This window comes from Rhinatrema bivittatum, chromosome 4, assembly GCF_901001135.1.
Source record: "Rhinatrema bivittatum chromosome 4, aRhiBiv1.1, whole genome shotgun sequence".
NCBI lineage: Eukaryota > Metazoa > Chordata > Amphibia > Gymnophiona > Rhinatrematidae > Rhinatrema > Rhinatrema bivittatum.
The window spans coordinates 89,016,923-89,033,314 of NC_042618.1; the positions used below are offsets into that span (position 1 = coordinate 89,016,923).

Below are 16,392 nucleotides of genomic sequence, written 5' to 3' on the forward strand. Positions count from 1 at the left end.
ATTACTCATTGTGAGCCATCTATTTTACAAATGCTTTGAAGGTCCTTTCTCCAACAGTCCCCACTTCATCTTACCTGGTGGGATAGACTTGATACGATCAAATATACTTGCTCCTAGATTAAATTTTATATTTCCAATGGTCCCTATTTTTTTCCTCTGACTTTTATAGATATGTGGACAGTTTGCTGCTAACTTCTTATGGTAACCTTAGGTACAACAACACTAGGGGTAATATTCAAAAAAATCTTCTCTAATACTTTACTAAGACACACATCAAGAGAAGAACTATATTTATATAGTTTCAGCACTTTTATCGTATAATCATATATGTTCCAACTATCTAGACATTTAAAAGTTAACACACTCATACCCATACATTCACCACTCATATCATATAAAAGCCAATGAACATGTTTTAGATCTATATATCTCATACAATGTTTTGTTGCTCCATTAATTCTTTAACAGAGTATTCTTCTGCTGTTAATAAATTCAAATGCTTTTATATAAATTCACGTCCAACAAAGAACTTTGTTTCACCCTATTGAAAAAGGGCTTCTTCAGGGACAAATTAAAGAACTTCAATGAATTCTTCAAGGAGCAGAAATCAAACCACTCTAAAAGCTTCATTCAATACATTATTAAAACCGAAGATGCAATATCTTCAACCTTCGACCAATATCAAATTACTTCACGTAACTTCCAAAGTAGTTCAACCTTCTTCAAACATCAAATTGCTGCACGTAACTTCAAAAATACATGAAAATTTTTTTGCCATCAAGTAAAGTCCTAAACCTTTTAAGAGCACAAGGCTCCAATATAGTTTTTAACACGTTTCCAAAAAACTGGCTTTCCCGTAGGTTTCTCATTAATAAATTTCTTCAAACCATTGATCCGGCATGTTCGCCCAGAACCAACATTCTCCTCAAAATACAAAAAAACACGGTAATGGAGCAACAAGTTTAATGGAGCAACAAAACATCAATGTATGAGATATATAGATTTAAAACATGTTCATTAGATTTTATATGATATGAGTGGTGAATGTATGGGTATGAGTGTGTTAGATAGCTTTTAAATGTCTAGATAGTTGGAACATATATGATTATACAATAAAAGTGCTGAAACTATATAAATATAGTTCTTCTCTTGATGTGTAACTTCTTATGGTAGCATAAATCCCCAAGAATTGCTGTTTCTAAAATGAAGGCTGACAAAAGTAATAGTAGGGTGAATTTTCCAGATTTTTATAGTCATCATATGGCTTATATCTTACAGTTATTTTTGGATGTCTGATTCCTTACAATTAACAGAATCCCAGATGGTTGGATGTGGAACGTAGATTGATCTTTTCTTTTCCTTTTGAGGTTCTCCCAGGGATTTTTCTTCATCTTACTGCATTGAATCCAATATTAAGATCCACTCACAGAGCACTCTGAATTTGACCAATTGAATGTTTCCTTCGCTCCCAAGTGGAATTATTCTAAATTGACCTCTCCATGGTTTCATTCCTATATTAAGATTAATGGTGAATGTTTGAATTGGAAAATGTGGCAAGTTGAAGGAATTTGTTTTTTTAATCACACCTATTCAAAAGGTCACAGATTGCTTCCTTTTGAGGAACACATACTTATTCCCTTCCAAAGACTCAGTTTTATTGCTGGCTGCAACTTCATGATTGTCTGGGCTCTGACCTGGTTTCCAAATTCTGCTTTTCTGCTCTTCCTAGATATATATATATATATCATATCATGATTTTGGTCCCTTGGGTCATTTGGCCTCTAGAATTTATAAAGCTATTAAAGAGACAAAATTTCCTGTTTTGAAGAGCCTGCAAAATTTATGGCTTACGGAATCCAAATGCAAGGATAAGGATGTTGATTGGGCCTGCTTTTGGGGCACATTGTTGCGAGTTTCTCTATCTTCCAGCCTGACACAATCTTCCTTTTGCATTACACAGAGCCGGCATAACTACTGATCATAGTTGTTGGTCCTGTTAAGTCTCCTAAAGCCACTTTATCCCATATGTTATTTTTTGTCCCATCATCCAGCAATTCTGGCAGAAAATTAGGAATATCATATCTGAAATTTTATATTTACAATGTTCGCTCACATATTACACTGTAGTTTTGCATGACGTAGCCTTTCCTTTTTATCTTCCTGTTCCTCACAGGAAATTACTGGAATTTATTTTTTTTTGTTACTGGTTACAGTCAAATTAATTTTATCATTTTGGAAAAATAGTGACTTACTCAATGAGCATTACTGGTGGAATACAATATGTATATATAGTAAGTACGAAAAAACAGTTGCTATTAAACGCAATAGTCTTGCTTCTTGGTGTGGAAACCTTTAGATGCCTATGCGGAGGCTCTTTCTTGAATGCATTTTGATAGCAGTTAAGATAACTATGTTGATATTATGCTGATTAATGTTCTCCACTGAATTGTGGGCTTGTATACTCCTGTTTTCTTTTATGTTTTAGTTTTCTTTTTTCCTTTCTAATGGCTGACTATATTTACACTAGCAACTGCACCCGTTCTACGCCCGGGCGGCGAGCCTTTTTATTGACACATATGCTCTTGTATGGAAGCGTTAGCTGAAAAGCAAAAACAAAATTTTCACCCAGGGCAAGGGACGTGGAGGCACATTTGCTAAAGCCAGGGCTGGCAAAGTTTATTTACCAAGCTGTCTCTCGCACTCCCCCACACCCCCTCTGCTCTCACACATTCTCTCTCACCGGCATCCCCCTCCCCTCATATAGGCTCCCTCTCTCTAAAACCCACACTCAATCATCCCCCCACCCACCCTCTCTTACCTCCCATGCTCTCTCTCACACCCTCCCCACCCCACTCTCAACAACAATGCTCTCTGTCACCCCCCCCCCCCCCCACACACACACACACACACACACAGACATTCTCTCTCACCGGCATCCCCCCCATGCTCTCTCTCACTCTCCTGCTCTCTCTCACCCTCCCCTCCCCGACACATTGTCTCTCACCGGCATGCCGCGGGACCCGCGCCGTTTGCAGTGAAGATGAAGGGCTGGTGAGGGCGGAAATCGGAGAGGTGCAGGAGGAAATCTGTGGGAAGGAGGAATTCTGCGCAAAATCTGCATTCTGCAGTAGTGTAGAATTCCCCCAGGAGTACCTCTTGTAGCTGGTATTGTGACATGGCCGCTGTACGGCGTGTTTGAGCCTCCAAGGTGGCCAGGGAGCCACCTGCGCCATCTATCGGCGGGCTGGGGAACATGCGCGAGCACTGACGGACACACTGCCAAGCCCGATATATTATGGATTTTTGTGTCTGTTTGTCCATTGTATCTGTTATGTTTTGTTCTCTTATTGAAAATAAAGATATTTGAACTAAAAAAAAAAAAAGATTACATCTATATTACAACTCACATTGACTTGCTAAGAGATTGCTAATATATGTACTATAAACCCAGATTTTAAGAGTCAAACTGGCAGGGAAAAATGTTTTAACCTACATTTTGCTAACATATACTGTATACATTTTACTATTTAACAAATTCAAAAGTTTTAAGAGAAAGTATACAGACAAAGTTTCAGCAGCTTCTTTGTATGTATTTACAATGTTCATACCTACAATGATTAATGGAAATGACATCTCCTACCTGTGAGAAAATAGTCATATCATTTCTCTTGTGTACCATTTTAAATGGATTCCCAGTGGTTATGTTGCGCACAGATTTCTGATAAACTCCATACATCTCTGAATCTAAATAAGAAAAATATAGGAAATTACATTTAACACATTCTTACATGACAACTTAAAGCCCATTGCTAGATTTTAAGCTGTTTTCAGGAAATCTATTCCCCTCCCCCGTGTACTCCAGACCAGGTATTTTGCTCTCTATCTTTTTTTCTACACTCCTCCCCCTCAGGCAGAAGTAGCAAGCAAAAGGCTGGCAGTTTCTCCCAGACCATGTCAGCGGTAAAAGGCCCTCCGGTTCTTAGCACTGGAAAAAGATGCTAGTAGAATTTCTCATACCTCACTAACAGTAGAACAGCCTCTAGAAATATTCACTGGCAGGAAGGACAGACCCTACCAGCAGAAGATCAAGAGGCGGCAAGATGCTTAGGAGTACGTGATAAGGGAGAGGGTAAGAATAAGAGAAGTGAAGGCAGAATAAGTGAGAAGGAAAGGAGGGAAGAGATGAGAGTCAATAAGAATGAAGGGAGGGATGAAGAGGATGTTTGGGAGAAGGAAGGGAGGATAAAGTGAGGGGAGAGGGTGAAAGTAAAAATTAAGAGAGGGAGGTAGGTGGTGAGTGATAAAGAGGAGAGAGAATGAAAGGAAGGCAGTATGCTACAAATATACAGCCACCCCCCTTACATCTCAGGGGGTAGGGTCCCTGGGGGTATAGCACAGTTGCCAATTAAAAAAAAATATATAGAAATATTGTCGTCACTCTTGGGAACCCTCTCAGCATTCCAAATAAACAAAGACCAAAACATGAAATCCCCCCCCCCCCCCAATCACCTCAGCAAACAAGTAGTAATAGTGGCAAATTTGGGGAACCCCCAGTATTACTCTCTCAACAAAACCTAGAAAGGGGGGGGGGGGAATTCCACCCCTTGGTAATTTGAAATGTCTTATATGGTCATTCCTTATAAAAATTTGGGAACCCTGATTTAAAAAAAAAAATATTAGACAAGCTTTACAGCCTACTTTTCATTAGAGTCATAAAATGACCTTTTCCCGCTCTGTCTGTTTTGTCTCAAATGATGTTCAATTCCATTTTATTAAGTGTTACCACTGCATGCCAAGGGTACTTATGGCAATGTGATCCCCTTGATGATGAAGCAAGGCTAAAGTAGTATTGTTTGATTGCATAGCAATCTTTGACAATAGCATAATTCTTAGCAGTCAGTCATCCATTTTTTCCTTTGTGTTTATTGAATTTTATGATTACAAAGCATCAACTTTGCACAGCAACTTATGAGAAATCACAAAACAAAAATACAACAGAGATTATACCCCATAGAAAACAAAATCTCAATATTTAGATCAGAAATATAGGATGAGCAATATAACTGGAGATACGAGTAACAAAAAAAAAAAGGAGAAACAATTAGCATCATGATCTTACTACTAATACAATATAACCTGACTTTTCAAAGGCCTACATGAGCCTATACCAGGAGATACGCACATGGTGTACAGAAGACCCTTGCCCCAATGACAGGCAAGAGTGTCTGAGGCTGGTTTGCCATCTGACCTTTAGAGGGAGAAGAACTGAGGTACCTTCCTGTTGCAGGGGGACGTGAACAGATCTACGTCCGGGCTCCCCCAGAGACGGAATATACGATTCACTACCCCTGGTCCATGGACCGTTTATAGGGTCTGAAGGCTCGACTCAGCCTGTCTGCTACTATGTTCTCTGTCCTAGCCAGGTACATGGTCCACGAACATAACTGGACTGTTTCCTGACACAAGAGGTATGATCCCATCCCTCCCTGCTTATTGACATACCACATGGCTAATTGGTTGTCAATCTGGATCAGGACAACTTTGTTGGACAGCCAATCTCTGAAAGCCCATAGAGTGGACCTGATCGCTGAGCCCCAGAAAGTTGATTTGACAAGCATATTCCTGAGCGGACCACAGACCCTGGGTATGAAGCCCATCCACATGAGCTCCCCAGCCCAGCACAGATACATCTGTGGTTAGCACAATTTGAGTAGGGATGCTCCAAAAGGAGATCCCCTGTTCCAGGTTGGATGGTACCTGCCACCAGGACAATAAGTCCCTGAGAGATGGGGTGACTCGGATGCAATCCTAGAGGCTCTGAGTGGCTTGTCACTACTGTGACCTCAGGGTCCATTGGGCTCTGCACACATATGTAAGCATGCCAAGGGAGAGATATGGACGGTTGCGGCCATGTGGCCCAATACCCTGAACATGTGCCAGGCTGACACCTACTGGCTCTGTTGAACCTCTGCTGCAATGATCACCAAGGTGATGGCCCTCAGGCGAGGCAGAAAAGCCTTGGCCTGAGCTGTGTCTAGCAGGGCTCCTATGAAATTTAATTGAAGTGATTGGCTGAGACTGGACTTTGGGTAGTTGAGAACAAAAACTAGTAAGTCCAACACCCAAATGGTCAAGCGCATGTACCTGACAGCCCCTGCCTGAGATGTGCTCTTGACCAGCTAATCATCCAGATACGGGAAGACATGCACTCCCAAGTCTGAGGAGGGTTGCCAACACCAGGGCCAGGCATTTTTATGAAGACCCATGGAGCAGACGCGAGCCCGAACGGCAACTCCTGGTACTGGAAGTGCTGTGTTCCCACCAAAAATCGAAGATACTTCCTGTAACCAGAGAAGATCTCTATATGGGTGTATGCATCCTTTAGGTCAAGGGAGCATAGCCAGTCCCCTTTTTGCAAAAGGGGAATCAAGGTGCCTAGGAAAACCATCTTGAACTTTTTTTTTTTTAGAAACTTGACGAAGTCCCTTAGGTCTAGGATGGGATGAAGTCCTCCTGCTCTCTTTGGAATCAGGAAGTACCTGAAGTAGAATCCCTGCCCTCTTTGCCCTGGTGGTACGGGCTCGAATGCTCCGGCTGTCAAGAGGGAGGAGAGCTCCGTTGAAAATATGTCCTGATGCACTACAGGTCCCGAATATGGGAACGGAGGGCAATTTGGTGGGACAGCCAAAAGATTCAATTGGTACTCCTGACGGATGGACAGAACACACTGGTCCAAGGTTACACTGGGCCACTGGTTCACAAACAATCAAAGCCTGCCCCCAACCAGAAGGTCCCTCGCCCCAGGTACGGGCGACTGGTTTATGCTCCCTGTGGCCCAGCCAAAACTCCATCCCTGGGTTTGACTGAGGAGCCAACAGGGACTTGGGAGCTCTCTGCAGCCTGGGACGGCCGCAGGAGCTCTGATGGTGTTGACAGGAGAGAGAGGATAGGACTTCCTTTGGTGAAAGATTTCCCTGGTCCCGGTCTTGACTGCTTCCTGGAGGAGGATGACAGGTCCAGAGTACTGGCAGAGAGTTGTTGCAGGGTTTCATGAGGGTCCCAGAGTTGGGCCACAGCATCCTTCACCCTATCTCCGAAGAGATTCTCTCCTGTACACAGCACATCAGTGAGTCATTTCTGTACCTCCAGTCAGAGATCCAAGGCCCACATCAATGCCATTTGGCAGGCACTGATTCCTGCTGCAGAAACTCTCGATGTCATCTCAAAAACATTGTAGGCCATGCAGACCTAATGTTTCCAGCATTCCAGACCCCTGTGCACCAGTGACATGAGGGTACCTTGCTGCTATTGAGGCACCAGCTCAACCACCTCCTGCACCTGCTTCCACATGTCCATGAGTACTGGCTCACAGAGCTGGTAGGCAGCAATGCGGGCAATAAGCATGGTGCCTTGGAACACCTTCCTCCCAAGAGCATCCATCACTCTGTGGTCCTTCCCCGGGGGTGTCAAGGAATGGGTCCGAGAGCGCTTGGCCCTCTTAAGGGCAAATTCGACCATTACAGACTGGTGAAGCAGTTGACACTTATCGAATCCAGCAGCCTTCTGGATGAGGTAAACCCTGTCCACCTTAACAGGAAGCACTGTGAGGGGGTGTTCTCAAATCCTCAGCAGCAACTCCTTAAGAATCTCGTGTACTGGGACCACCACAATCTACTCAGCAGGCTCCATGAACTGAAGGCTCTCAAGCATTTTGTGCCTGGCATCCTCCTCTGTCAAAAGCTGAAATAGGATGGCCTCCGCCATCATGCTCACAAACCCTGCGAGGTTAAGGGTTCAGGTGGAGACTTCTTTCACTCATCTGGAGAAGGGTCTGATGGGAGATTATCCGAGTCCTCTGAGGATGACTCCATCTGATCATCCCCCAGCGGTCATGATGACTCTCATCCTTACTGGATGCTACAGGGGATGGGACCCTAGTTGCTCAGCTTATGTCCAGAGGTGCAGGCACCGGTGGAAATGGACAGGGGACTACAGGCCTCGGCGCCTCCACTGGCCTCAGTGGAGTTTCCCCAGAGGAGGAACTGGTGATGACCACTGTATCAGTAAGGGGAGGGCCTTGGTGCCCCGCTGGGCATTGGTACCATCCCAGAAACTGATGCCAGCTGGGTCGGGAACGCACTGATGAGCATATTAAGCTTCTCCAAAAGTGGTACGGGAAAAGGGGGCACCAGCTCCAGTGCTACAGGACCGAAGCCCTGCAGTGCCCTCTCCACTGCCAACTGGAATCTGTGCTCCAGCCCCTCCTCGAACATTACCAATGGCAATTCCAAATGGGAGGAAGGAGGGGTGGCCAGATCTTCCTCGAACCCGTGAAGGGAATCGGTATCTGGCACCAGGACCGATGGAGACAGTCACAGACCCTGGGCATCAATGAAGGATAGGCGCTCCTCACCATTGGGCCGCTTCAGGGGCATCAGGGCAAAAGCCGGTTTATATCCCCATGCCCGGCATCATGCATTGACAGGGACTGGTGCTGATGCTTCTTAGGGCTTCCCCCCTTGATGCTTGCCCCACTCCTTCCTCAGTGCCAGTTCGAAGATTATGAACCCGGCATCCTCGGTCCAGAGGAGATAGACAATGGTCAGTCTCCAGCACCCCTATCAATAGGTGACCTCGATGGAATAGAAGGTCCCGCCAATGTCGATGGCATGGGGGTTTCCATCAGTTTGGCTCAGAGGTCCTTCGATGCCGCCAATGCTGATGATTCGGACTTCCTCAACCTGAAAAGCTGATCCATCTTGAGTCACAGCAGACATCCCTTCAGGGAGAGGATGCATACCTCATGAGGAACAGAAATAGATATATAGTCCTCAGGCACTGGGGGCATCTGTGGAAACCATACCTGGCTATTATGGGGAGAAACAAAAGGGGCAAAAGTCGAAACAATGGCGGCAGGCGGTGATGGCTGGTGGGCACCAAGGAACCGCCACCATGGGAGGGGGGGTGGGGAATAGACCAGAAAAGGAAAATTACCCGACAATGCTGAAAACCCTGACTGGAAACACTATGGGAAGACACAGAGAGGGACCGGCGACGGATCGAAGAGAAAAAATTGCAAAAAACAAAAGTTTTCCACAAGGCAAAATGCCACGTTTTGAGCTCAAACTGTGAGGCTGACAGCTCCACAGAACAAAAGAGAATGAAGAGGGGATCCTACGTGGACGCGTGGTTTAGAGCATGTTGGGCATGGTCAGTATGCCTAGTCATAGCTCTAGAAACTCTGACATAAGTTTTCCGCATTGGCCTCTATCTGATGTCACCCATGTGTTACCATCCTGCTTGACCTCGGAGAAAAAATATCTACACCCATAGAATGATAACAAAATGAAAACATTTATGTTACTGTGAGCCTTGCTTATGGGCACAATTGCTCAGTATTCTAACTATATGTATCTCTGTCTAAAAGTGGAAGCTGCAGATGTCCACAGGGAAGGCCTGCACATACACCAAGATGAAAGGGATTTAAGTCTTAAACTGTATTAAGCCTGGCACAGTAACGCGGATTACTTATACTGAAGTACAAGTCCTCTTTTACTACCTATAGCTTTCTTCATGAAATTCTTAAATTATGCTGCTTTTCAACAGTGAGGATCATCATTAAAGTACTTTAGACATATGCTCAATTCTTGCCTTCAAATTTGACCATAAGTATAATCAGTCCTGTCATTTCTTCCCTTGTTTTCTTTTTTCTTTAATTTAATTAAAAATTATGTATGGAGTGTTCATACTTATCCTTCATCCTCTGTGTGTCTTCTCCCTGACACAGTCCATGCTTCCACAACATATGGCTTTCTGCTTTTGGGGTTCAAAGTTTCTCACTGGCAGCTCAATTCATTACTTACTGGCTCTGCCCTAAATATGTCTGCCTAGTAGTTGTGTATAGGTCAGAGTTTTGTTCTCTCTTTTTTGGACTTGAAGTTTTGACAATGTAAATTATTTCCATGTTTAACATCAGCAGTACATTAACATCCAATGTACCACACTATGATATACAGAATTACTATGACCACATTAAAGCAAGGCAGTCATGGTAATGCTGCCACATTTTGCATATCAGATTTCCCTATACTAGCTAGCCCAAAATGAAAGGGCAAGTTAGAATGGGAAAACCTTCTCCTCCTGAAATATTATTGGGCCTCTGGGCCTTCCTCTACTCCTCCCCCCCCCAAAAAAAATAAAAATAAATGTTCAAGCCTGGGCCCTCTGTACACCCTCCACACCCCAAAACATCTGTGCACCCCTATACTCCTTTTCCCCTCCCTAGCAGAATTCTGGATCCAGTCCCACCATAACTGAGGAAAATGAAGAAATCAGGAAAGCAAAATGTCAAGCAGAAGAAAGGATTTCCAAAGTAGTAATGCGAGGTGACAAAACATTTTTCAGATAAATCAGAGAAAGGAGGAAGGCCAGAAATAGTGTAGTGAAATTGAAAGGTGACAAGGAGCAATGGGTCTGATTTTAAAAAGCATTTACTCGAGCAAAACTGGTTTTTGCTCGGAGTAAATACACTTTACTCAAGTGGGCTTTTCAAAATTGCTACAATATATGCCATTGAATTGTCCATAGGATTTACTCAAGTAAGTGCACTTTACTCGAGTAAATAGCTTTTGAAAATTGCTACGATAGTATGTCACATTTACATGCGTAACTCCTTTGAAAATGACCCCCATTGTGAAGAGAGCTGAAGAAATGGGAGAAATATAAAACAAATACTTCAAGGACCAATGCTGGCTTACAAGACCATAGATGGGAATGGGGTAGACAACCCCATTTACAAAAGAGAATGTATGGGAAGAACTAGGAAAAAAAAACTGAACAAGGCCAAGGGGCCAGATGAGGTACATCCCAGGATACTAAGAGTGTTCAGAGATGTGCTGGTGGGTTCACTGAAAGACCTTTTCAATAGATTTCTCAAAATGGGCATTGTGCCACAAGATTAGAGAAGAGTAGTTCACAAGAATGGTAGCAGAGAGGAGGCGGGAAACTACAGACTAGTTAGCCTCTCCTCAGTGGTGGGAAAATTAATGGAGACTTTGCTGAAAGAAAGGATAGTGTACTATCTACAATCCAGTGGTTTTCTGGACCTAAAGGCAGCATGGATTCACCAAAGGAAGGTCCTATCAGTCAAATCTGATTGAGTTTTTTGATTGGGTGACTAGAGAACTGGATCAAGGAAGAGTGTGTGATGAGATTTACTTGGATTCCAGCAAAGTTTTTGATATGGTCCCGCATAGGAGGCTCATGAATAAAATGAGATGCTTGGGAGTGGGGGCCAAGCTGGTGAAGTAGATTACAAACTGTTTGACTGACAGGAGACAGCATGTAATGATAAATGGAATCTACTCTGAAGAGAGAACAGTGTTAAATGGAGTGCCTCAAGGATCAGTTTTAGGACCAGTTCTATTGAATATCTTTGTGAGCAACATTGTGGAAGGGATAGAAGGTAAAATCTGTCTATTTGCAGATGATATTATGACCTGCACAGTGAAGACACCTGAAGGAGTGGAGAAAATGAAAAGTGATTTAAGAAAGCTTGAAGAGTGGTCAAAGACTTGCAGCTGGGATTCAATGCCAAGAAGAGCATAGTCATGTATCTGGGGGTGCAGTGTGGTGGGGGAAGACCAATGTGAATGACATTGGAGCAATAGTAGCTGGTGATCTGAAGCCAGCAAAGCAATGTGACAAGGGAATAACTAAAGCCAAAATTGACTGGGTAAATGTAACATCAGGACATGCTAGAGACAAAGTTCCTGGATGTAATGAACGACTGATTCATGGAACAACTGGTTCAGGAACCAACGAGAGGGGGAGCTATTTTAGATTTAATTCTTAGTGGAATGCAGGATTTGGTGAGAGGAGTAACGGTGGTGGGGCCATTTGGCAATAGTGATCATAATGATCAAATTTATGTTAACGGGAAGGGGGACAATAAGTAAATCTACAGCTCTAACACTAAACTTTCAAAAGGGAAACTTTGATAAAATGAGGACAATAGAAAAAACTGAAAGGTGCAGCTGCAAAGGTTAAAAGTGTTCAACAGGCATGGACATTGTTTAAAAATACAATCCAAGAATCGCAGTCCAGATGTATTCCACGCATTAAGAAAGGTGAAAGGAAGGCAAAATGATTACCAGTATGGTTAAAAGGTAAGGTGAAAGAGGCTATTTTAACCAAAAAAACATCCTTCAAAAATTGGAAGAAGGATCCATTTGAAGAAAATAGGAAAAAGCATAAGCATTGTCAAGTTAAGTGTAAAACACTGACAGGTGAAGAGAGAATTTGAAATGAAGTTGGCAGTAGAGGCAAAAACTCATAAAAACTTTAAAAAATATATCCAAAGCAAGAAACTTGTGAGGGAGTTGGTTGGACCGTTAGATGACAGAGAGGTTAAAGGGGCTCTTAGGGAAGATAAGACCATTGCAGAAAAACTAAATTAATTCTTTGCTTCTGTGTTTACTAATGAGCATGTTGGGAAGATACCAATTTCAGAGATGGTTTTCAAGGGTGATGAGTCAGATTAATTGACCCAAATCACTGTGAACCTGGAAAATGAAGTAGGCCAGATTGACAAACTAAAGAGCAGCAAATCTCCTGGACCAGATGGTATGCCTCCTAGGGTTCTGAAGGAACTAAAAAATGAAATTTCAGATATATTGGTTAAAATTTGTAACCTATCAATAAAATCATCCATTGTACCTGAAGACTGGAGGGTGGCCAATGTAACACTTATATTTAAAAAGGGCTCTGGGGGTGATCCTGGAAACTGTAATAGACCAGTGAGCCTGACTTCAGTGCCGAGAAAAATAGTGGAAACTATTTTAAAGATCAAAATCACAGAGCATATAGAAAGACATGGTTTAATGAAACACAGTCAACATGGATTTACCCAAAGGAAGTCCAGGGAAGGGTGACCAAATGGCATGGGGTTTGTATCAGAAGACTTTTGAGGAGAGGTGAAAGATCTAAATATATATATACACCCTGGAACAGAGGAGATGCAGGGGACATATGATATAAACTTTCAGACACATGAAAGATTTTGATGCACGAACTTCGAACCTTTTCTGTTGGAAAGGAAACTGTGCAACTAGGGGTCACAATATCTCCAGGGGTGGGAATAACTCAGAACCAACATCAGAAAATATTTCTTCACAGAGAGAGTGGTAAATGCCTAGAATGCCCTTCTGGAAGAGGTCATAAGGATGAAAACAATAAGCAAATTCAAAAGGGCATGGGATAAACACTGCGGATCCCTAAAGGATAGAGGTTAGAAATGAAGAAAAGGATGCATGTGCACAGAACAGCAGTTACTACCCTTAACTACCGTATTTTTCGCTCCATAAGACGCACTTTTTTCCCCCCAAAAGTGGGGGGAAAACGTATGTGCGTCTTATGGAGCGAATATAAAAAAAACAAACAAAAATCTAACAACCCCCCCCCTCCTGACTCCCCCAAGACCTGCCGACTTAATTTACCACAACCCCCCCCCAAGACCTGCTGACTTAATTTACCGCCACCCCCCATCCTCCTGACCCCCCCAAGACCTGCCAAACGTCCCTGGTGGTCCAGCGGGGGTCCAGGAGCGGACCGACCAGCGGTCACTGGGACCGACCAGCGGTCACTGGGACCGACCAGCGGTCGGTCCCAGTGACATAGTGAGGGCAAAGGGCCGTCGGCGCCATTTTGATTACTGGCAGCCGACGGCCCACGCCCAGGAGATCGTTCCCGGACCGCTCCTGGACCCCCGCTGGACCACCAGGGACGTTTGGCAGGTCTTGGGGGGGTCAGGAGGGTGGGGGGTTGTGGTAAATTAAGGCGGCCGGTCTTGGGGGAGTCAGGAGGGTGGGGGTTGTTAATTTAAAGTGTGGGATGGGGGTTTTTTTTGGGGGGGGGAGGGGTTCCCAGAGAAAAAGGTTTTCTGATCTGGGGAGTGGACCAAAATGGCCCTCCCCAGACCCGAAAACAAAATGGGGAGAAAAAAAAAAAGCTATGCACTCCCCTAATTTGCTCCATAAGACACCCAGACGCAGAGCCGGTTTAGCACAATTTTTTTTATTTTTTTTTAATTTTCCCCCTCTGAATCCTAGGTGCGTCTTATGGTCAGGTGCGTCTTATGGAGCGAAAAATACGGTAATTAGCCTTGATGCTTTTTGACACAGCTGCAACATTGCTCTCTGCATCTTGGCCAGGGGAAAAAAGGGGAATTGGATTCAGACAATAGCTAACATTGGGCCCCAACTTTTACAGTTCAGGGTACTGATACACAGACATTAGGGAAAAAGCACAGGACTACCTCAACAGGCAAGTCCAAAAGCAAAGCAAGTTCAAGCAGCATTGTCTGAATTGTTAAGAAGGTTGATCACCCCATAAAAATGTTGTTAGCACTAATTTTAATATGGGTTTGACAGTTGCTTGATTTTGATAGTCAATATTACTACCCTTAACATAAGGCTTAGGGGTAACCGGCACAGAGCAGCAATTACTACTCTTAACAGAAACATGGGGGTAACCTGCACTGAGCTGCAGTTACTTCCATAAGAAGCTTGCTGGGCAGACTGGATGTTCCATTTGGTCTTTTGCTGCCATTACTATGTTATAACAACTCTACTCTGATACAATGGACATCTAGGCCCTCTCCCTCTGAATCAACAGGCTTCCATGCTCACCACCTAAACAGTAATGGCCCTCCATAACCTCCACTTTCCTTACCCAATAAAAATCTTAGCCTCTCCTTGCCCCCAGACACAACTCACTCCCGGAAAGGATTTCATCTTATTCAGCAAAAGAAAAACATTTACCTTCCTGCCAGTAGCAGTGCCAAAATCAAAATTAGATCACCGACACTTTGACCCAATCATACTCAAGTTCCCTCCTGTCAATGAAGAGGAAGACTTTTTTGAGGGTGAGCTGGGTATGGGAATAGTGGCTTAGTGCACAAAGGCCTAGTCCAGTTTTCATGTGGAGTGGTTAAGGTATGGTGAGTATGAAGGTCCATTATTGTTTTCAGGTATTTGGGCTTAGAGGACCATTCCTGTTTCTGGGGAGGTGGTGGGAGAAAGAGGAGATTCAGGCAAGAATTGTGGCTTGTGATTTAAGGAGGCAGGTGCATAGGTTGAGCTGTTTGTATTTTAGGGAAGAGGGGCTGGTTTTAGGCCTACTAAGGCTGCAAAAGTTTATGACACCTCCCGAGGTAGAGTTAACTTTGCAACATTATGAAGGCTGCATTAAAACTCTCAGGTATTAACATTGGATAGTTATCCAGTAGTCCTAGGGGAATTCTGCGCTACTGCGGATAATTTGCACAGAATTCCCCCACTGTGCAGAAAATGGCAGAGGAGACCCCGCATGCCACAAACAGAACGCGTCAAGATAACTGCCCTGGCATGCTGTTTGCGGCAAAGATGAAGGAGTTAATAAACATGTGGATAAAGGTGAACCGGTAGATGTAGTATACTTGGATTTTCAGAAGGCGTTTGACAAAGTTCCTCATGAGAGGCTTCTAGGAAAAGTAAAAAGTCATGGGATAGGTGGCTATGTCCTTTCGTGGATTGCAAACTGGCTAAAATCAGGAAACAGAGAGTAGGATTAAATGGACAATTTTCTCAGTGGAAGGGAGTGGACAGTGGAGTGCCTCAGGGATCTGTATTGGGACCCTTACTTTTCAATATATTTATAAATGATCTGGAAAGAAATACGACGAGTGAGAATCAAATTTGCAGATGATACAAAATTGTTCAGATTAGTTAAATCACAAGCAGAATGTGATAAATTGCAGGAAGACCTTGTGAGACTACACAATTGGACATCAAAATGGCAGATGAAATTTAATGTGGATAAGTGCAAGGTGATTCACATAGGGAAAAATAACCCATGCTATAGTTACACAATGTTAGGTTCCATATTAGGTGCTACAACCCAAGAAAGATCTAGGCGTCATAGTGGATAACACATTGAAATCATCAGTTCAGTGTGCTGCGGCAGTCAAAAAAGCAAACAGAATGTTGGAAATTATTAGAAAGGGAATGGTGAATAAAACAGAAAATGTCATAATGCCTCTATCGCTCGCTCCATGGTGAGACCGCACCTTGAATACTGTGTACAATTCTGGTCGCCGCATCTCAAAAAAGATATAATTGCGATGGAGAAGGTACAGAGAAGGGCTACCAAAATGATAAGGGGAATGGAACAGCTCCCCTATGAGGAAAGACTAAAGAGGTTAGGACTTTTCAGCTTGGAGAAGAGATGGCTAAGGGGGGGGGAGAGATATGATAGAGGTGTTTAAAATCATGAGAGGTCTAGAACGGGTAGATGTGAATCGGTTATTTACTCTTTCGTATAATAGAAAGACTAGGGGGCACTCCATGAAATTAG

General features: G+C 43.5%; 1 protein-coding gene across 4 annotated transcripts in view; it reads right to left on the reverse strand.

Annotated features, from left to right (window-relative positions):
• Positions 1-16,392, reverse strand: part of FANCM (FA complementation group M) — a 293,517-nt gene that overhangs the window by 41,701 nt on the left and 235,424 nt on the right. For all 4 annotated transcript variants that reach the window (XM_029598464.1, XM_029598463.1, XM_029598465.1 and 1 more), the window contains one exon: positions 3,641-3,744. In XM_029598464.1, coding sequence (XP_029454324.1) covers positions 3,641-3,744 — 104 coding nt within the window. The remainder of the gene's footprint in view (positions 1-3,640; positions 3,745-16,392) is intronic.